Source organism: Plecotus auritus (assembly GCF_963455305.1).
Source record: "Plecotus auritus genome assembly, chromosome: 9".
NCBI lineage: Eukaryota > Metazoa > Chordata > Mammalia > Chiroptera > Vespertilionidae > Plecotus > Plecotus auritus.
Genome location: NC_137783.1, coordinates 52,825,078 through 52,845,872, shown reverse-complemented (window position 1 = coordinate 52,845,872; position 20,795 = coordinate 52,825,078). Strand labels below are relative to the sequence as shown.

Genomic DNA, 20,795 nt, shown 5'->3' with positions numbered 1-20,795 from the left:
AGCTCTCGGAAACGTGACGGGTACTTGATCCTTAAACTTCACCTTGCTCTTACAGCACATTTACTAGTAGAACAGAATGGCGGCAGTTCTGACTGCTAGGGTAACCTCAGTCTGCAGTTCACATTAAACATTAGCTCACATTGCCTCAAGGTCTGGAACCAATGTACCCAGAAGACATTTACAAAGGGACAGCGATGTTGAAACAGTTTAAGTGCAAACAGGAGAATTCCAGGCGCCATCGTCTAAAGTCCCTATTTGACTCGTCATTTTTCCATCCCATCTCTCGCTCGTTCCTCTCTGAACTGTCAGCAGCCTGTGCCTGAACATTCCAGTCACTCGTTGTTAAATGCCTCTGATTCAATCCATGTATGTAAAGTCTCTCACTTCATCTCTGAAGAGGTCACGTCAACGTGGTTTTAATTGCCTGGAGGGATAGTGCTGCTACTGCTGAGCAATTGGCAAAACTCAAGATTTGGAGCCCCAGACAAGGATTTTAAGTCTCATAAGCACAGAGGGGATTTGGTCACCAGAGTTGTTAGTCGGGATTATTACATCCTACCTTTTGCTTCCCACAGTCCAACCTTTGATGCATCAGGTTTTGGTTGATTATTTTGTATTGCTTTCTAGTGGTTTCTTCACCCATGCCCATTTCCTGTGACCTCAGTTCCCTATTGTTCCTGGGGCCTGAAGGTGCAGTGAGATCTGAGAGTGGGAGAGAACGAAGGGAGAAATGCCATCATTTAGTGCATGAAGTGGTTAAAGATACCATTCTGTTTTATTGCTTTTCTTAGTCAAAGCAAAAAATAATGCAGAGTTAGGTGAGCAGGATGTTTATCAAGTATATAGGGCTGAATATATAGATGTTTAATTTAATATCTGGAAGCTTTGGGACACGGGACTCTGACAGGTTCCATGTAAAGAACCTGTCTCTCAAGAGTCCTTCCCCCAAAGCCCAGATACTTTTTAAATATCTTGCTTCTCCGTGTGGATTGCCAGCGCCTTAGAGAAGTTGACAGTTTGGGTGATTTCTATTAGCAGAAAAATGTGGGCTCAAAATGAATCTGTTGTGTAACACCCCAGCGGCCTGAGTCCCGGTGCACGCTCTCGCTCTGAGAAGGTGGGAGAAGAAGACGAGCCCATCCAGACAGGCTGTCGGGGAGGAGGGGAGCACACAGCAGCCAAGGCCACCCTGTGTTGCAATCGCAGCCTAAACCAGATCTCTGGAAAACGAGTTTCTTGCTGCCTGTTTGTGTCCCTGAGTAACCACGGCCCCCACCCTCCAAGGTGGGATGTTGACCTTGGAGCAGCATGGAGTCTGGCTGTAGAGCCTGCAGAGCGTCCCTTCCACAGGGTCTCCACAGCCTTCTTTCCCACCACTGACCAGATGCCCAGGGCCGGGAAATCAGAGCTCAAGATGGAAATCCCTCCAGGTGAGGTGACCCCTCCCAGGAAATGGACTCCTCCAGTTTTCTCACATGATGTGCAGGCACTTTCACTTTTCCATATATAGGAGTCACTCAGGAGCAAGCTCTGGCCAGTCCAGGGAGCCACACTGCCACCTTCAGTCCCTCCCTTCTCACGCATCCTCGCCTTACTCTCGAATGCTCACCAGCAGATAGGCAGAAGTGACCCCTGTGCTTTTGCCAACGACAGACCTGTTGGGTTTAAAGAAAAAAGAAAAACTCAGACAAAGTCACAGCATTACAACGATTGCCTTGAGGAAGCTGCGTGGAGACCTGTGAAAAGATGAACGGACCGGTGGATGGCTTGTATGACACCTCTCTAAGTGAAGAAGGGGCCTTCATGTTCACCTCAGAATCTGTAGGAGAGGGACACCCCGGTGAGTAGGCTGTACCGGCCCGACGTGACCTGTACCGAGGGAGTCACTTTTGCTAGAGGTCTTAAAACAGTTTGTGTTAGTGACTCTCAGGGGTCTCTGGAGGAACACTGTGAAGTATTTTTTTACTCTATTTGTAGTTTTGTAAAACAGATCATCACATGCCAGGGATGCATCGCAAGCGAATGAAGCCGAGGGTTCCTGCCACCGCCACCATGGGCATCAGCCCTCAGCGTGGTGGGGCTGCAGCAGAGACCACGCAGCTGGTTGTCTAAATATAGTCATGGCCATAAAATTATCATCAGATACAAACATTATATATATATATATATATATATATATATATATATATATATATATATATTGAGTGGCCAGATTATTATGATCTCTATTAGAGGCCCGGTGCATGAATTCATGCATGGGTGGGGTCCGGCCTGCCTGCTGGTCGAACTCCTGATCAAGGGGACAATTTGCATATTAGCCTTTTATTATATAGGATATACACTGAGTGGCCAGATTATTATGCATTCAGAGATCATAATAATATGGCCACTCAGTGTATGTGTATGTGTGTGTGTGTGTGTGTGTGTGTGTGTGTGTGTGTATACTAGTAAATCTTTAATTTATTATCAATGAGCAGCTCAAGTCAACAGAAAATGCTCCCTCAAACAAGACCGAGGGTCACTAAGTTTTTCGTGTAAAGCACATGTAGTTTAGGAATAAGTGGCAGTGCATCCTCTATTGGGATGGAGCTCTAGGTTCTGGAAGTTTCCAGTGTGTTATAAAAGAAAGTGCAGATGACTTCTTGAAGAGGAAGAAAATTCAAGCATTCTTTTGGACCTGAAAAGTAGGTGGGCTGTGAGTTGGGGAACTGAGAGAGGCTTCCATGGTGACAGTGGAGACCAGGATCAGAGCCTCAAAGTTTAGAAGAGTGGTTTTCAAACTCCGGGGTAAAATGCAGAGTGTTGGGCCTCACTTCCAAACTCTCTGATTTAGTAAGTCTTGGGAAGGCTCAAGAATTTGCATTTTTGGGAGCAGTTGAAAACTGGCAATTGTTGTCAGTTTTGGCTAAAAGAAACTCTTAAGAAATAATTTTCTTTTAAAAAATACATTTTATTGATTTCAGAGAGGGAGGGAGAGGAAGAGAGAGCTAGAAACGTCAATGATGAGAGAGAGTCAATGGTTGCAGACATCAAACCATGACTTCCTGGTTCATAGGTTGTCGCTCAACCACTGAGCCATGCGAACCGGGCAGAATTTGCATTTTTAGTAAGTTCCCAGGAGATGCTACTGCCTTTAGTGTGGGAATCTTACTTTGAGGATCATTGCTCCAGGAAAACCCTGGGGCTAGACACACTGATTTATGTATTTAAGCACTTCTTCAAAATTCATTGGACCAGTTGAAGTTTTTGGTAACTCATCACCAAGTCTACTTTTTTTTCTCTTTCTCGTTCTTTCTCAAAGAGATTTAACTTCTGTACTTTGTAACACAGCTTTAAATATCTCAATACACTACTCCCTCCATATGCTTTAGCCAGTGGTTATCAACTTGGGGCAATTTTGTCCCCTTCCCTCCAAGGACACTTCAACATGTCTGAAAACATTTGGGATTGTCAAAACCAAGGGGGTTTGTAATGGCCATTCAATGGATAGAGGCCTGACATGTTCCTATACATCCTGCATACACAAGTCCATCTCCCACAACAAAAAATTTTCCAGCCCTAAATGTCCATAGTGGTGCTGTTGAGAAACCTTGTGACTTAATTCAATGTAAATAATCTTTTTTATTATGCATAATTTTACAAAGTTTCTAGGTTTACCGTACTCATAATCTCAGCTTCATTGCTATGTGTGGCAAATTCTGGACAGCTCCCTGGCTTTTGAAAGCCATATATGTAGGTTAGGACTTGCTCCACCCGGAGGAAGTGGATGCTTTGGCATGCAGTGGCCAGTGGTCCCATGGTACTCACAGCAAGGTGCTTGGTGGACAGAGAAGGAAAATTCTAGCCAATCAATTGGTTGTTTTGTCTACTGAATGGCAGATTTTCAGTTTGTCTGATTTTCCTTTCACTTGCCACTAAAAATTAACTGTCCACATAAGTCAGTCAGTGACCACTAAGGTCTGGTGACTTTCTGCTTGTTATTCCAGTGCTAAATTCCTCTCCACCAGAAAGATAAAATTAATGCTTCTTTCCAACTTCCAACAAAACCAACCATTAGCTATCTTAAGGCTACTGAGTGATAATGATAAAAATTTCCAAAGCCTAAAGAAACAGTTCTGAAGAACCTCCTTAGATGTTATCTTAGTTTGTCAAGCTGTCTTTGTTTAAAATATATTTTTATTGATTTCAGGGAGGAAGGAAGAGGGAAAGAGAGATAGAAACATCAATGATGAAAGGGAGTCATTGATCACCTGCCTCCTGCATGCCCCCAACTGGGGATCGAGCCTGCAACCCAGGCATGTGCCCTGACCAGGAATTGAACCGTGACCTTCTGGTTCATAGGTCAACGTTCAACCACTGAGCCACACCAGCCGACTGTCAAGCTATCTTGATACCCTTGCTCAACTCCAGCTTTAAAATCTCTAATATCCCTTATCACATTTCTCTGTGTGCATTGGGAACATGTGACCCACGTCCTTTAAGTAAGCAGAGTCATCGTGATCGGCTCCCAAGAGTCCTGATGGGTCAGCCTAAAGTGGATGTTTGAGCAGCAGGGGGCCTTCTTTGGGAGGGTGTGCAGAGGCTACGACTCGGACAAACTTAAATTTACAACCAGATTTGCCACTGGCAGGAGGATAGAAAAACTCAAACGTACCGTTATTTTTCTTTATAAAAATTTTTAAATTACAGTTGACATTTAATATTACATTAGTTTTAAGTGTACAGAATACTGGTTAGACATTTATATAACTTACTAAGTGATCACCCAATAAATTTAGTACCCATCTGACCATACACAGTTGTTACAATATTATTGACTATATTCCTTATGCTGTACTTTACATCCTCATCTGTAACTACCAATTTGTACTTCTTAACACCTACCCCTTTTTCACCCAGCACCCTACCCCCCTCTCATCTGGCAGCCATCAGTTTGTTCTCTGTATCTATGAGTTTATTTCTGTGATTTTTTTGAGATTCCACATATTAGTAAAATTATATGTTATTTGCCTTTCTCTGTCTGACTTATATCACTTAGCATAATACCCTCTAGGTTCAAAATAGCACTTTCTGCAAGGAAAAATTGGGGAATTTACCTTTAATGACAAATTAAGATTTTTAATTACAGAATGCATAATGTGCTTTTGAGAGTAGAACTGCTTAATTCTGGATCCAAGTTCTTAATTTAAAAACTTAAAAAAAGAGAGAGAAATGCAAGGAAACTTTTGGAGGTGATAGAAATGTTAATTACCTTGATATGGTAATGGTAACATGCATGTATGTATATGTCCAAACGCATCAAACTGTACACATTAATTATACACAACATTTGTATAGACCAATTGTATCTCAATAAAACTGGAAAAATCTTATTAATTTATTAAGAGTAGACTCTATGGATATTTTGGACATTAATGAGATTAATATGTATAAATAGATGTCCCTTTTATTTTGGAATTTGTGAACATTGACAGTTCACAGGACCCACAAAGCAAGAGTAGATTTCTCTACAGTGCCATCTAAGGTCTACGAGCCCAGCCATGCAGAGTCTTGAAGGCAAACACAGAATAAGGTCAAATGCCGGCTCGTGCTGAACTCTTGTCAATCAACCTTGTATGAGGAGGTCGGCCCAGCTATTAGAACATCTGGCCTTTAGGAGGCCGAGTGGCTGTGGGGAGGGTCCGAGAGCTGCTTGTGGGAATGTTCTGCAAATCAGCACTGGTCCTCAGAGGTCCTCTCAGAGAGCCCACGGCTGGGGTGGGCCTGGCCTGGTGTATTCTACACCACGCGCTGCATCCTGTGGAACCCGCAGCACATGCATCGGGCTGTCCCTTCTGACTTCACACCTTGGCACCTAATCTCACCGATGTTAGTAGCTGTTTTAACTTCTATGCCCAGGACTTTCCTGGGTGTTAGAATGAAAGGGAATATGTTGAGGAATGAGGGACTTTTAGTTAGAAGTGTGTGTGTATGTGTGTGTGTGTGTAAATTGCTGTAGACTCTTAGAACTAGTTTTGGAATATATTTCTTTTTTTAGGGAATTCTATAATTTTATGCATCATACAAAATTAGGCAGAAATGGGAAGAAATAACTTCTTACATTTAAAAAAGTGTCCTTTTAGGCAGATTTGATATGTAAACTGACAAAACATCTAATTCTTTTAGCATTTCATTTGTTGTACCTAATATTTCCGTGATTCCTTCACATGTTCATTCTTTTCCAGATAAGATCTGTGACCAGATCAGCGACGCAGTGCTGGATGCCCACCTCCGGCAGGACCCCAATGCCAAGGTGGCCTGTGGTAAGAAGCACCTGGGCCCCTCGCAGAAGCCCTAAGGGGCAGCCTGAGTCCTTTGCCTGAGGTGAAGCCCTCACCACAGAAGTCAGGAGGGCCTTGAGGTGATTACGGCGAGTCCTCTCCCTTCACTGAGGGACAGTGCGTGCAGCTGAATGAGGGCCTTGGCCACGGTCACAGGGTAGGCGTGCCCACCATGGAGACCACAGCCTGCTGTCCTCCTGTTGGTGCCGTGGCCTGTCTGCTGTACAGACAAGCTTTCCCTCTCCAGTGCCACCCTGACCCCTGGATTGAGGACTATGTGCCCCTCTGAGGATAGACTTCACCCCGACATCTTTGTAAACAGCTGCCCGATTCTTTGTTCAGGATCCCACTCCCTGAAGCCCACAGTGGAGGTTAGCAGTAGGGGCGGGAGAGCGTCACACAGGCTGACCGCAGACCAACTACATGCGTCATGGTCTCCTTTTAATTCACACAGCAGTCTTCTTCTTAGTGTGATATGAAAACTTGGTACAAAACTCAGGTGTAACCAATTCTTTCCAAAGTATAGTTCTTGGGGCATTGGAGATGGTCAGCAACCATGCTGGCATTCACTCTTTTTATTAGCGTTGCTCTTTCCTGCCTGGTAAGTTGGCTGTGAGTCCCTTTATCAGCACGGGGAGAGGTCTAGCCATTGGGCGTCCCTGTGCTGGCACTGGCCACTCCCTTTTGTCCTTCCCTTCCAGAGACGGTGTGCAAGACGGGCATGGTGCTGCTGTGCGGGGAGATCACCTCCATGGCCATGGTGGACTACCAGCGGGTGGTACGAGACACCATTAAGCACATTGGCTACGACGACTCTGCCAAGGGTAAGGCAGGGCCCGGTCTCCACGGGAGGCCCCCCAGGCTGTCACATAGGAGGCTTCTGGACGGGCACATGCCACCCCAGGAGAGACAGTCTTAGGGGCGCCTGTTGGGGACCAGGGGTCAAAGCCTGGCAGCAGTAGGCAGCCCAGTGACAGCCCACGGAACCGTCCAGTCCATCCATCGTAACTCTGGCCTTGTTTAGTGTCCTGCCCTCTTGGAGCTTTGCAAGAGAAAGAACTGGGCTGGCACTGGCACTGGTCTCTGGCATCTTACTTAATTACACATTGCGGACGGATCACGAGAATTCTCGTGTTTTCTGTTCTAAGGCTTCTGGCCAATCATGAGAATTCTTTAAAAAGATATTAGCTTGTAAGACCATGTAATAAGTAACTTCAAAATGCAATGGGTATTTAATTTTAAAGTGTGCCTTTAACATTTATGTAAAACGTTTTTTGTACTCGTTCACTAAAAACTTATCTGGCCACTGGGTAAAGCTAGCAATAAAACTGGTCCGCAATGTGTTAACTGCTTGAAGACCTTGCTGCGCTTCTATGCAGATGAGGAAATCCGGGCTTCCAGATGTAAATGGTTTCTTTGAGGTGACACAGGCAGTGCGTGGCTGCCCCTTTTGGGCCTCCCGTGCTTTCTGCTAAACTGTGCTGCTGCCCATTCTGGACAAGAAGAGGACTTAACCCAGAACTGGTCCTGAGAGCGGGCGAAGGAGGCAGGCAGTGTGGGAGCCAAAAGCCCAGGGAGGGGCACAGGCCCTGGAAGGAGTGGAGGAGGAGCAGTGACCAGGCTCGGGCGAGAGCCGAGCCGAGAGCACTGAGGCCTGCAGCAGGCAGGCCAGGAAGGGCCCCCTGCAGGGGCATCAAAGGGCAGGGTGAGGGCCCGATGCTGAGGGCCTGTGCTCAGTGATGGCCCACTTACTGGCTGTTTAGGGTGATGTGTGGCATCTTCGTGGGTCAGGGCAGGCTGGGTGACCTGTGGCACCTTTCTAAGTGAGAGAGCCACTCCGCTTTCCCAGATCACGTGACGCCCTTGGTTGGTGTTCAGCGTTAAGAAGAGTCATTATTTAGACAGTGATTAGGCCAAATGCAAGATGTTTATTGCAAAATGGTGAGTCGTTGGCAGCTCTCTAAAGGTTGTTCATTGGTTAGTGCCTTTAGAAACAGTCTCTGGGCCCAGGAGGCGGCACAGGACAGAGGTGTCCCTGGGGTGGGGGCACTGCCTGGCATCAGATGATGCAGCATGAGGTGCCTGGCAGGGAGTTGGTGGCATAACTCACCAGGAAGAGCGGCGGGAGGGCCCAGGGATGCTGACTGAGAGCTGCCTGACTTGGGTGTGTGGGGTAGGGGTCGGAGGAGGAGCATTCCAGCAGAGACCTCGGGGAGGTAAGGGCATGTCCTCTTTAAGGATACCCCTAGTTCACATTGGCGAAAGGGGTCCCGCTGCAGGAGGCCCGTTTTACTTTGTGTGGCGGTAGGGCCTCCCCTGAAACATGTGCACACACAATAGATTGGGTCTGCGTTGTTGGCTTGTTTGCTTGCTTTAGTTGGCCCACTCTGGCCGTGTGGATAGGAGAAGAGACTGGAAAAGGGTGACAGCCAGCTTGTCACTAATACCTGACCCTTTGGTCGGGCCGTTTGCCTTAGCTCCTCAGTCACAGGGTCCCTGGGCTGAAGCCTGTGCGTTGGAGACCCAGCAGGGAGAAGAATGTGCTGTCTGTGCACGGTGCTCCCTCCTGTGGCTCCGTGGCTGGGCTGCTGCGAGCCCAGACTTCCCTGCCCAGGCCCCAGCCGGTGCCACCTGCTTCCCCCTCTGTGCCTGCCGAGCTGCAGGGCAGGCAGCCAGGGCTCCGCTCCACAGGTGTGGCCTTTCCCTCGGGACCACATCTCAGGATGAGAGGCCCTGGCGCTGGGAGCCTCTGAACAGTCAGGTACACATTATTTGTTCAGTGTGTTTAATACACATGCTCCTAGAATTACGATGGGGTAACGTCTTGATAAACCTGCCCTAAGCTAAAGACGTCGTAAGTCAAAATGCATTTAGTACAGCTAACCTGTGAACATCCCATTTGCCTCGCCGGCCGCACACGGCTCAGAACACCTACAATAGCCACATTGGGCAAATCGTCCAACAGCGACTACGCTGGAGAGTACGGGTTGTTGACCCTCCTAATGGCGTGGCTGCCTGAGCCGAGGCTCGCCGCCCAGCATCTGAGAGACTATGGTGCTGAATATCAACAGCCCAGGGAAAGAGCAAAGTTTACAATTCAAAGTATGGCTTCTACTAAATGCATGTCACTTTGGCAACATCGTGAAATTGAAGATCCCAAATGGAGGACCGTACTTGGATTAGGCCCATGTCTGGCTTCGGGTGGGAGGGGTGGCCGGGCCCCCGTTTCCTCAGTGCAGTCATCCAACCTGGGTCCTGGGAGGTGCTTCTGGGAGCGGCCCCGGGGCAGGCGTGAGTCTCCCACCGCGCTTCAGCGGAGCAGCTGGGGCTGCTACTGGTTCCTGTATAGCAGTTCCCAGTAGGGCATGTGTTTCTAATCAAGCTGTGACTTAATACAGTGCAGTGCACAGTGCAGCACTTGCTTTGGCTAAAGAGTCTTACGTGATGGTAAGGATACTGGGCCTTCCCCATTCTGGCATTGGCTCTGGGCCCGGGCAGGTCCCAGCTAACCAGAGACCACCCCCGGCCCAAGTGCACACCAGGACCTGAATGTCCCGGACGCTCGCAGCCACCCTGTGTCTGACGTGTCCCCCTCGGGCCTGCTGCCCTTCTGCCCAGGCTTTGACTTCAAGACCTGCAATGTGCTTGTGGCGTTGGAGCAGCAGTCCCCAGACATCGCCCAGTGCGTCCATCTGGACAGAAACGAAGAGGACGTTGGTGCCGGAGACCAGGTGAGAGCGCTGAGCCTGGGCACTGGGGCAGGACGCGGGCAGTGCGGCCTCTCTGGCCCTGCTCTGCCCTGTGTTGAAGAGCTGGCTGGGAAAGTTCCTGAATAATGGATTAATCACACTGTGGGGTGACCCTCCTCCTGGAGGATCGGAGGGAGCTGCATGCCCCTACTTCAGGGCAGCGGTGTGAGGGCACCGCGGGCTGTGGAAGGCTGGGGTTGCTGATGCCGATTTTGGCTGTCTCCCCTCTTAGGATGTTGGGTGGCAGGGTCCGTGCCATCCCCTCCACAGGGCCCAGCGTGAATGCTGTGCGCGCGAGGCACCCAAGTGAGGTTGGAGTGCAGCGGAGGGTAGATTTGAAGGCAGTTGCCCTGGTCTGAAGCAGGTGTGGCTCAGTGGGCTCTCTCCCCGCTGCAGGGCTTGATGTTCGGCTATGCCACCGATGAGACAGAGGAGTGCATGCCCCTCACCATCATCCTTGCTCACAAACTCAATGCCCGGATGGCAGAGCTGAGGCGCTCAGGGGTGCTCCCCTGGCTCAGGCCCGACTCGAAGACTCAGGTGGGTCTTTCCTTTACCTCCTGGTTCCAGACACACACTTCAAGCCCCCCACTCCTCTCATTCCCGTTAAGGCCAAAATGTGCAGTCTGGACTCAAAGAATTGTGGATTTTGAAAAAAGTTATTTATTTGAAAAACCTTCAGCTCTAGATGTTTTCTCCCCCCATTTTATTATGAAAAATTTCAAAAGTACCAGAAAATGGAAAGACATTTTTTTAAGAAAAAAAAAAAATTTTTTTTTTTCCTTCTTAGCATATGTTGACTCTGGTAATATAATTCTCCAGTTCCTACTACAAACTTCTGAACAGGTTTCAAACTTTTGGTCACTACCCTGCCACCAAGACAGGTCTCCGCATCTTGAGCAAGGTCTGGACACCGCCTGAGCAAGGATCGTCTGCATCTGTCTGGCCTTTTCCTTTCTTTCTCATAAAAACACCTTCTCTTTGCTGTTCCTGCCTCTGGACCCTTGGGCCCTGACCCCTGGGCTCCCTGCAGAGTGGAGATCCCCACGGAGGTCTGTTCCGAGGCCCACGGTGATGCCAGCGCTTGCACACCTGGAGGCCCCCTATCCACCTCCTCCTGTCCTGGGGGCTCCTCTTCCACATTCTAGCGGGCCCTTGGCTCTTCTTCCACCCTCTCTCCCCTTCTGTCTGTGCTAGTGGACCCACTGGGCTCACTCAGCTCCAAATCTTCCACCTGCAGTCCTCTCTCAATCACACCCCATGTTTCACTCGCCCTGCAAACCAACGTGCCCAGGAACCTGCTGTGTGCCGCCTGGGCCAGGAGTGAGGTCCACTCTGGTACCCCAAGCAGCTGAGGGTGCGGGTGTGGGTCCCCTGACAGAGCTTCCTGGCCCCTGGACCCCCAGGCCGCTGCACTGTGGGGCACTGTGCCAGGGCCTGCTGTAAGGCCTTCTCCACCCCCTCCTGGAGAGGAGGTTCCTCATCTCACTGCGCTGACTGACAGGACAAGTCTTTCCACCTGAGCAAACTCCTCCTGCTGACTTGGGAATGGAGTGGCAGCACGAGGCTATTTTTGCAGCTGGTCAGGGTTGTGTTTTCCGTGGTGCATTTTCCCGACATGATGAGATGAGAGCCCTGCTTGAGCCCCGAGCTTAGAGGCCACAGTTTGGTGGGTCTGCAAGGACGCTGCTGGGGCTTGCGGCAGAGGGGAGGTCAGGGGCAGGGTCAGAGGAGACAGGCCTCAGCCGCTCCTCGGGATGTGAGCCTTCTTCTGCAGCCTGAAGGGCAGATCTAGTCCTAGAGCCAGCAGGGCCCCCCCTTCTGGGAGCCCCCAACTCCAGCCCTTCCCCCAGGGTCCTGAGTGTGCACAGCCCAGCAGTTAAGCATTGCTTCAGTCCACAGATGTTGGTGTGCATTGGCCCATCTCACAAGGTGTCATGTGGGCAGGGTTCTTTCTCTCCCTTCTCCTGACCTCACCCTATTGCTCTTTGGACCAGGAAGGACACAGAGTAGGAGTGACACAAGTCCAGTGTTGCATGGACATCCGAGGGCCTGGGGCTGGCAGAGACTGGCTGCAGGCACAGCCCCAGGAGGGCACTGCTTGCTGCCCTGTGGTCCTGTAGAGGCCCCGGGGTGGGATCAGTGCTGTGCCTGCAGCAAATGTCTCTACCAGGGCCCCTGGCATAGCTCCACTCCTGCAGGCCCCACACTCCAGAGCCCCTCAGGGCACTGCTCTTGTGGGTTCACACTGACTGCGTAGCAATGGGGCCTGTGGCTCCAGCATAGCCCTGAGGGTCTTGAGTGACAGCTTCCTACTGGGCAGAGCTCCCGCCAGGCCACACAGCTCCAGGTCAGAGCCCGGCTTTGCTGGCTGTGTGACCTTGACCAAGGCATTTATGTTCTGGACCTCAGCTTTCTTGTCTTTAAGATGGGGCTGGTAACAGCCTCCTAGAGCTTTTGGCATGGTTTCTCGCATATAGTGCATGCTCGGTCCATGCCAGTTTCCTTAACCAGCTTCGTCTGCCGTGCTCACCACTCCTCCCTCTCACTCGCAAGCCCCGGCTGCCCCGGCTGCTGTCCGTCTCACAGCCCGGCCAGGCGGGGACACCGGGCTCTTCTGCTCACTGAGGTGTCAGGAGAGGACGAGGAAGCATCTCGTCTGTGCTGCTGTGGGAATGGCACGAGCTGTGGACCAGGCAGAGCAGGGTTCGGCTCTTCGGCTTTTCTCTGACTAGCATGTGGCTTCGGACAAGTTGCTTCACTTCTCATAGCCGTGTTCTCATTTGTGAAATGGAGCTCACAAGGCCTGGCCTGCTGGAATAGCTCACATAGTCATTGGTCATGCACAGAACGGGCACAGACTGGCCCTTGCTGGTGAAAGTGATGCTGGTTCTGACTCTGTGGCCTGATCTGTGAGGGTGCTGCAGGCAGGTGCTGTCCCTCGGGGGCTCGCTGCTTCCCTTTCGTTTGCCAGAACATGCAGAGCTGGCAGCTCCCTCTGCCTCAGCCAGTAAGTCACTGGCCCTGTCTGTCTCCAGAGCTCCTCCCCCGAGAGGCTGGGACAGCTGGCCCGTGGCCCGCAGACTCCTGTGTCCTTGGCCCTGGGACATAGAGGGTCAAGGGAGGGCTTTGGCCAGGGGACATTTGTTGGCACCCAGAACCCTCTGAGATAGCAGTAAAGGAGTCCAGTGGGTCATAGAGAGGAAACTGTGTAAACCCTGAGTCTCCAAGGGGCACTAATTGTGGCCACAGGTGGGACTAGCTTATGCCTCATGCCCAGCCATCACATAGCACTAGGCAGCTATTCAGATATCAGAATGTATCAGATGAACTTTCCTGAAGGCCCTCTGAGGACAGCAGGCTCCTGGCTCCTGGGAGCCCTGGCTGCCTCTGTGCCCAGCAGCAATGTGTCCTGAGCTCAGGGCAGGGCCTCACGAGTCTCCTCCTGCCCTTCTGACCGACAGGTGACAGTGCAGTACATGCAGAACAATGGCGCGGTCATCCCCGTGCGCGTCCACACCATTGTCATCTCTGTGCAGCACAATGAGGACATCACGCTGGAGGACATGCGCAAGGCCCTGCAGGAGCAGGTGATCCGGGCCGTGGTGCCCGCCAAGTACCTGGACGAAGACACCATCTACCACCTGCAGCCCAGCGGGCGCTTTGTCATTGGTGGTCCCCAGGTGCGCCCCAGTTTCTGGATGAGACCCTGGTTTGTCTGTTACTGGGATGCTACCTCCTAGGGGGCTGTGTGACTCAGCCAGGTCTGGCCTTGGACAACTGTGAAGTCAGCTCCCTCTCTGCGAGGCTTGCGGTGTACCTGTCAGTACCTGAGTGACTGGGGACATGTCCCCAGGATTCCTCCACCTGCGCTGCCTGGCCCTCCCACTCCAGACAGCCCATTCTTTTTTGTTGTTGTTAATCCTCACCCAAGGATATTTTTCCATTGATTTTCAGAGAGAGAGAGAGAGAGTGGAAGGGAGGGGGAGAGACAGAGAGAGAAACATCTATGTGAGACACATCGAATGGTTGCCTCGTTGCCTCCCCCATGTACCCTGACCAGGGCTGGGGATCTAGCCTTGCAACCAAGGTGCCCTTGACTAAATCGAACCTGGCACCCTCCAGTCTGAGGGTCGACGCTCTATCCACTGAGCCAAACTGGCTAAGGCCAGACAGCCCATTCTTGATGCCATGCTTGCTCAAGTGGCTGCTGCCTCACCTGTTAATGTGCTAACTCCCATCGCAAATGACTGACCTTTACCAGGTGGCGCTCACGGGTCTTTGCCACAGGCTCCCTTCAACTCCTGTGGGCACCACGGTGGGAGTTTATAATGTGGACACTTGCTGCCCCCTCTCTCCTGTCCTGTGGGAGCAAGGCAGCGAAGATTGGCATAGCATCTTTTCGAGGCTGCCGGCCACTGTCGGGGCCTCAGCTGTGGCTGTGCTGCCACAGAGCAGAAGCCCCGTAACAGGCCTTGTGACCAGGCTAAATGCAGGAACACAGCCGGAAGGAAAGGCCACGCCTCTTGTATGCAGGACCTCTCCAAGGCTAGAAATATGAGTGTGAGTGTGACCTCTAACAGGGGGAATAGCAGGCACTTTTCTCAAATCATTTATCACAGAGCCCTGGAGCCTTCGCTGCCTGGTGTTGCACAGAGCAGACACGTGAGGAAATGGGCGCCATGGCATTTACGGGGTGGCACCAGCGAGGCCCTGGCCCAGGGTGTGTTGATTACAGTGCAGTTGCCTCCTGCAGTTGGATTTCTCCACTAGGATTGGCTCATAAAGCAGAGGCAGTGGGGGCTGCCTGTGATCCCAGCTGGCTCATCGTTTGCACTTTCTGATGAGGCTCTGACGGCTTACTGACTTCCAGTTGGTCAGTGACTGGTCTGAACTGGAGCCTGGGTGTCTGGCCGACTCTAAGCCAAGGAGTCTTTGAAACATGCCCCGGGGCCACTGCAGGGCACCCTTTCCCAGTGGTGGTGCCGGCCATCACAGTGCCTCAGCACAGCTTCCCAGGCCCTGGGGCTCGGCTCTCATCTCCCTGTTTCCTCCTCTCCCTCTGCAGGGGGATGCGGGCGTCACTGGCCGGAAGATTATCGTGGACACCTACGGCGGCTGGGGGGCGCATGGTGGTGGGGCCTTCTCCGGGAAGGACTACACCAAGGTGGACCGCTCAGCGGCTTACGCTGCCCGCTGGGTGGCCAAGTCCCTGGTGAAAGCGGGGCTGTGCCGGAGAGTGCTTGTGCAGGTGGGTCCCCAGGCCTCCGGCCCCAGCTCTGGCCACAGGATGCGGCTCTGGGGGTCGTGTGGGGCACTGTGGCCAGAAGCCTGGAAGCCCGGGGAAAGGACAGGACCTCAGGGAGAGAGCCATGTACAGAGGCCGGCAGGGCTTCTGCGCAGACGGTGTGGGGAGCGTGTGGGGCGAGCGGAGTGTGGGGCGTGGTTCCAGCTGCCCTTCCTGAGGACATGGGATTTCTGTGGGGGGCAGGGCCCGCCCACAGGCTTTGGTGCCTGACCCTCGTCTCCCCCGGAAGGTTTCCTACGCCATCGGTGTGGCCGCACCACTGTCCATTTCCATCTTCACCTATGGAACCTCGCAAAAGACGGAGAGAGAGCTGCTGGACGTGGTGAATAAGAACTTCGACCTCCGGCCTGGCGTCATTGTCAGGTAAGTCTGCTGCCCTGCGCTTGTGGGCAGGACAGCTCAGCTCAGCGGGAGGGGTGGAAGGAGGTGCAGCCCCAGCAGCAGGGCGTCTTCGAGCCTGGGCCAGCACATGCACACCCAGGAGCCGGGTGTCTGGTGCTCAGGTTGAGGGGCCCTGCTGGCTCAGCGGAGGCCAACTCCAGGTGGGAGGCCTCAGGAAAGTAAGAGGCTGAATGGCCAAGGATTCAGGCAGCAAGTCTAGTCCCGTCTGTTCTCACTTCTAATGCCATCCCTGCTTTCTAGAGCGTGCAACTTGGCGTTGGTCTGGGCCAGGTCAGTGGGGTGCAGAGGAGAAAGGCACCACGGGGCTAGAGTGCACTCCTGGCCCCGATGGAGGTTCCCTGAGCCTCTGAGCCTGCTTCCCAGAGGCCAGTGACAGTGATGGCCACCCCACAGACATGGTGTAGTGTAGACAGGACATTTAGGGGAATGACCTGAGTGGCGACACTCCACACAAAGACTGTGCTAGGCTGCTACTCCTGCGCCTGAGATTCGGAGAGAGACTGTTTCCTTTCCATTGAAATGACCCTTCCTTCTGCGGGCCTCGCAGGGACTTGGATTTGAAGAAGCCCATCTACCAGAAGACCGCGTGCTACGGCCACTTTGGAAGAAGCGAGTTCCCGTGGGAGGTTCCCAAGAAGCTGGTGTTTTAGAGCCGGGAGCTGGCCTGGCCCTGGAGGCGTCTGGGTGGCCGCGTTCCTCTGTTCCAGGACCCCAGCTCCCAGGTCTCCCAGACCAAAGGCGCCACCTGCAGCCAAGAGGGTGCCTTTCCCCACGCTTCCTCCTGGCCCTCGGACTTAGCCCTGTCCGTCATCACCACCACGAATGGCGGGAAGCAGGCAGCTTCCCAGTGCTGAGGGTCCACTCTCCTCGTGAGGACAGTCACGGGATTCCCCTACCTCTCCCTCAGACCAAGGCGATGCCCATTTAGTAGAAAAACCATCCCTCCATGAGTTAATCCCTGCCCTTCCTCCTCCTCCCCTCCAGCCCAGGCCCTGACCAGCTCCCGCTCCGCTCCCCATCTCCTGGTGTGAGCCAAGGTCAGCGCATCTCCCAGATCTCCGGCCAACACCTTGAGCTAGGGTCCCTTAGCCCCTGGCCAGGCTGTGGCAGGCACAGGAGCAGGGCTGACATGGTCTGAGCTAACCACTGGTGCCATCTCTTCCTCAGTCCACGTGCTGGGAAACACCCTCATCACCCTGTTTATAAGCGGGGAGATGACACACAGACCATCCAGGGAGCTTTCACATGGTCCCACAGCCACAGCGTCAGGGCCTAGGCACGGCCCAGGAGCTCTGACTCAGGAGTCTGGACCCCACCCCTCAAGCTCGTTCCAGAGCCAGGTCTGAGCCATGGGGACGCAGAGTGCAGCGAGACTGGGCCTCTGGCCTATCGACTCGATGTTGCTGTGAATCAGGGGATTAGCCACCAGCTCTTGGGGAGCCCTGGGCAATGACCTGCAAAGTCAGGGCAGAAACAAAGCAGTTCCATTTGCCTCATTGATACCAGGAGACAGTTCAGGGTGAGCTGGCTGGGCTGGAGTCTGGAGTTAGGAGGCAACCATATAACCCAGCCCCTGATGCTCAGGCTCAGGCAGGGCTGGGCTGGGCTGTGTGGGCCTCGGGTCAGTGGCCCAAGTCCAGTCCAGTCCCAAGTCCCACACGTCTAATGTTCAGTGTGACCTCGGGGGCAGGGCTTGAATCCCAGTGGTGGACAAGTTGGCCGAGATCTCATGGGAGATTCCGCATTGCCAGGTGGCTTCTGGGGCGGCAGGTCCACTCCTGAGGAACCCGAGGCGTCCTCAGTGTGACAGGGTCTTAGAAGCTGTCCGCTCACCTGCCTCTCCATCCATGGCCGGTACCACCCACCCTGTCCTGAGCCTGGGCCTCTGGCACCACCCACCCACCTGTCCTGAGCCTGGGCCTCTGGCACCACCCACCCATCTGTCCTGAGCCTGGGCCTCTGGCACCACCCACCCATCTGTCCTGAGCCTGGGCCTCTGGCACCACCCACCCACTTGTCCTGAGCCTGGGCCTCTGGCACCCCCTCCCAGCCCCGCACCTGTCCTCAGCCTGGGCCTCTACCTTCATCCCAGCTCCCAGACCACAGGCTCAGGTAGGGCCTCCACGGGCCCATGGGCACTGGGGACCGGGCTCCTTTCCGGGCACACAGAGCTGGCTCTGGCAGGGCAGCAGCCGGATGCCTCACCTGGCGCGGACAGCCTGCTCCTGGGCTCTGGGCCTGACCCAAGACCCCAGGGCTTCTCTTTCCACAGGGAAAGGATGCCCCACAGCAGAAGCACAGCCCCAGTTACCATCAACCCTAGAGCTTGTGGGGCCACAGGGGGCTCTGCTCTCCCGTTCCCCAAAAGCCGCAGGTGCTGCTCAGGAGAGGGAGGTGCCATCTGCAGGTGGCAGAGTTCCTCTAACTCAGGTTATATTTCAAGTGAAAATTGGGGATTTTATACCTTCCTCCCCCTGGAGAAGCAAGATCTTTCTCTCTCTGTTGTTCATACAGAGCCTATGGGCTCCTGCTGGGCTATGAATAAAGACCAGCAGAGCAACTCTCTACACTTAGTCGTTTTTGTCTGCAATGCCTCTGAAACCTCCCCTCCGAGTGGCGTCACCTGGTTCCCCCGTGGCTCAGAAAAGTGGGGGTCCCCCCCTAGGCAGTCCCAAAACTGGGGCCTTCAGTTCTTGGGCACGTGGCGCCCGTCCAGCATGGATTGACGTTTCCTTGTCCACCAGCTACTGTGTTGTCACTGCATTGCCATAGTCATTCCGTACCACAGGCCACCCAGGCACACGGCTGAGGAAACCCACATGCCATGGGGAGAATCTGAGGCCCAAGGAGGGCTGGGAATGTGCCCAAGGGCACCTGGCTGCCAAGCGGCTCCTCCATCTCAGAGCGTGCACTTGATCGCCAGGCGTTGGTGCCGTAGTCCTGGTCTATTTCATCCTTCTGCCCTGCCTGCATATTATGTACAGTAGCCTGGCGTTGGGGGTGGGGGGTGAGGGCTGTATTTGTCCAATTGTTGGATGAGCAGAGTTATGTAGGGGCTTGGCCTGCAGAGAGATGAGCGAGCCTTTAAATGGTGCTCACTTCCCTGTCACACATTCTGTGAGGAGAATGAGCAGGTGGTTAGAGACTGTCACTGCAGCAGCCTCCGGGATGTGTTCCTGAGGCTGGCACAGAGCAGGTGTGGAGGTGGGACCTGTTTCTTACAAGCTCACGGTGGACAGAGGCAGCTCTGGAGAGGCGCCACGGTCCAGGCTGAGGCAAAGCCTGGGTGAGGAGGCTTTGGTGAGACCCTGACCTGAGAGAGGCTGACCCAGGGTACAGAAGGGCAGGCATACAGAAATGTGACAGAGACAAGGAGAAAACCAACGTCAGGAGGGTCCCTCCTGTGCCCTGAGAAGCCACTGCATGAGCCATTCAGTGAAATGTTTTTCCTAGGAAATAACACGTTTCTCAAGCACATCTACAAATAAAAACACTCAGAACACATTGGAATGCTTGCCTGTGGGGAATGTGGTAAAGGAATGGGCTCAGTGGGCATAAAGGCCAAATAATTAGTGGGAGCAAGATCTGAGCCATAAAGCCTCAAGTGTCAACATGTCAGGGAAATGTAGCAAAGGAGATGGAAAGTGAGCGGCCAATGGGGAAGGAGGAAAGTGGGGGTGTCCATGAAAGCCAAGTGAAAGCAGTTTCTAGGATGAGGGAGGGGCCACCTGTGTGAAATGGTACTGATGGGTTAGATGCGTGAGGCCTGAGTGCCCACTGACTTCTGCCCTGTGGAGGTCATTGGTGACCTGGGAAAGGACAAAGTCATTAACAACACATGGCCACATGGTGATCCTTCAGTATCTCCCATACATTCTTTCTAGAGTTCCAGGGGCATGACTAAGCTGCGACTGCCTCATGTTCCTGTCCGTTGCCCATCAGTTTACCCTCACTCTGGGCTTCATTCCACCCCCATTCCAGACTCCCTGTCTTCTTTGGCTTCCACAAACAGGCCCAGCTATTCCTGCCTCAGGACCTTTGCATATGCCATTCCCTCTGTGATACTCTTCTCCCATCTTTGAATGGATGTTCCAGCTCATCCTGTAGGTTTCAGATGAAATTTCTATGTTTCTGAAAAGCCCATTCCTTGATAAGCTCCCTTTTCTATTTTCAGTTTTTGGTTCAGTGTTTAACACAATGTATAAATATGTATTTCCTTGTTTAACCAGAATCTATATAACTTACAGTAAATAACTTTAGCAAGGCTCCTGGATGTAAATATTGAAAAGTTGATTGTATGCTAATATCCTATCTAATAAAAGAGTAATATGCAAATTGACCATACATCCACTACACCCACAAGCCACGCCCACCAGCCAATCAGAAGCGAGTATGCAAATCAACCCAACCAAGATGGCTGCAGCCACAGAGTGAGCAGGAGGCTTGGGTTTCCCCGGCGATGGAGGAAGCCAAGCTTCTGCAACACCCTGGCTGGCTGTGGACTCCACTCAAGGCTACAAAGTTTCAATTATAGAAGATAAATAAATCCAACAAAAATGGCTGTGGCCATGGAGCTGGAGAGAGGAGGAGGCTTGGGTTTCCCCGGAGATGGAGGAAGCCAGGCTTTCCACCCGCCCTGGCCTGCCCTAGCCTCCACTCAAGGCTACAAACTTTCAATTATAGAAAATAAATAAATCCCAGATACCAGGGCCTCCGCTTGGGTTGCCGGGGGGCATGGCTGGCCTGCAAAGCACCACAGGCCCCTCACCCAGGCCACCCCATGCCCCAAGGGAACCCCCACCCTGATCCAGGACACCCTTCAGGGCAAACCAGCTGGCCCCTACCCATGCACCAGGCCTCTATCCTATCTAATAAAAGAGTAATATGCAAATTGACCATCACTCCAACACACAAGATGGCTGCCCCTATGTGGTCAAAGATCCTGCCCCCATGTGGACACAAGATGAATGCCACAAGATGGCCAGCAGGGGAGGGACCAGGTCTGCAAGGGAGGGC

At 52.7% G+C, this 20,795-nt stretch overlaps 1 protein-coding gene across 3 annotated transcripts; it reads left to right on the top strand.

Annotated features, from left to right (window-relative positions):
- Window positions 1–209: 209 nt before the first annotated feature.
- MAT1A (methionine adenosyltransferase 1A) lies at window positions 210–20,110 on the top strand. 3 transcript variants are annotated; one of them, XM_080642277.1, is made up of 10 exons: window positions 210–1,430; window positions 1,511–1,840; window positions 6,225–6,302; window positions 7,022–7,144; window positions 9,939–10,051; window positions 10,466–10,609; window positions 13,534–13,752; window positions 15,138–15,320; window positions 15,607–15,740; window positions 16,327–20,110. In XM_080642277.1, exons 2-10 carry the CDS (start codon window positions 1,747–1,749, stop codon window positions 16,427–16,429), a joined length of 1,191 nt encoding a protein of 396 aa, XP_080498403.1. In that variant the 5' UTR covers window positions 210–1,430; window positions 1,511–1,746; the 3' UTR covers window positions 16,430–20,110. The 3 variants fall into 3 exon arrangements, with proteins under 3 accessions (XP_080498403.1, XP_080498402.1, XP_080498404.1); XM_080642276.1 differs by having other exon boundaries at window positions 830–1,840; XM_080642278.1 differs by having other exon boundaries at window positions 1,166–1,840; window positions 13,609–13,752.
- The last annotated feature ends 685 nt before the right edge of the window (window positions 20,111–20,795 follow it).

Coding starts and splice junctions, on each gene's coding strand:
- MAT1A (XM_080642277.1), top strand. CDS start 1,747: ATGAACGGACCGGTGGATGGCTTGTATGACACCTCTCTAAGTGAAGAA. Junction 6,303..7,021: donor CAATGCCAAGGTGGCCTGTG/GTAAGAAGCACC, acceptor CTTCCCTTCCAG/AGACGGTGTGCAAGACGGGC. Junction 15,321..15,606: donor GCCGGAGAGTGCTTGTGCAG/GTGGGTCCCCAG, acceptor CTCCCCCGGAAG/GTTTCCTACGCCATCGGTGT.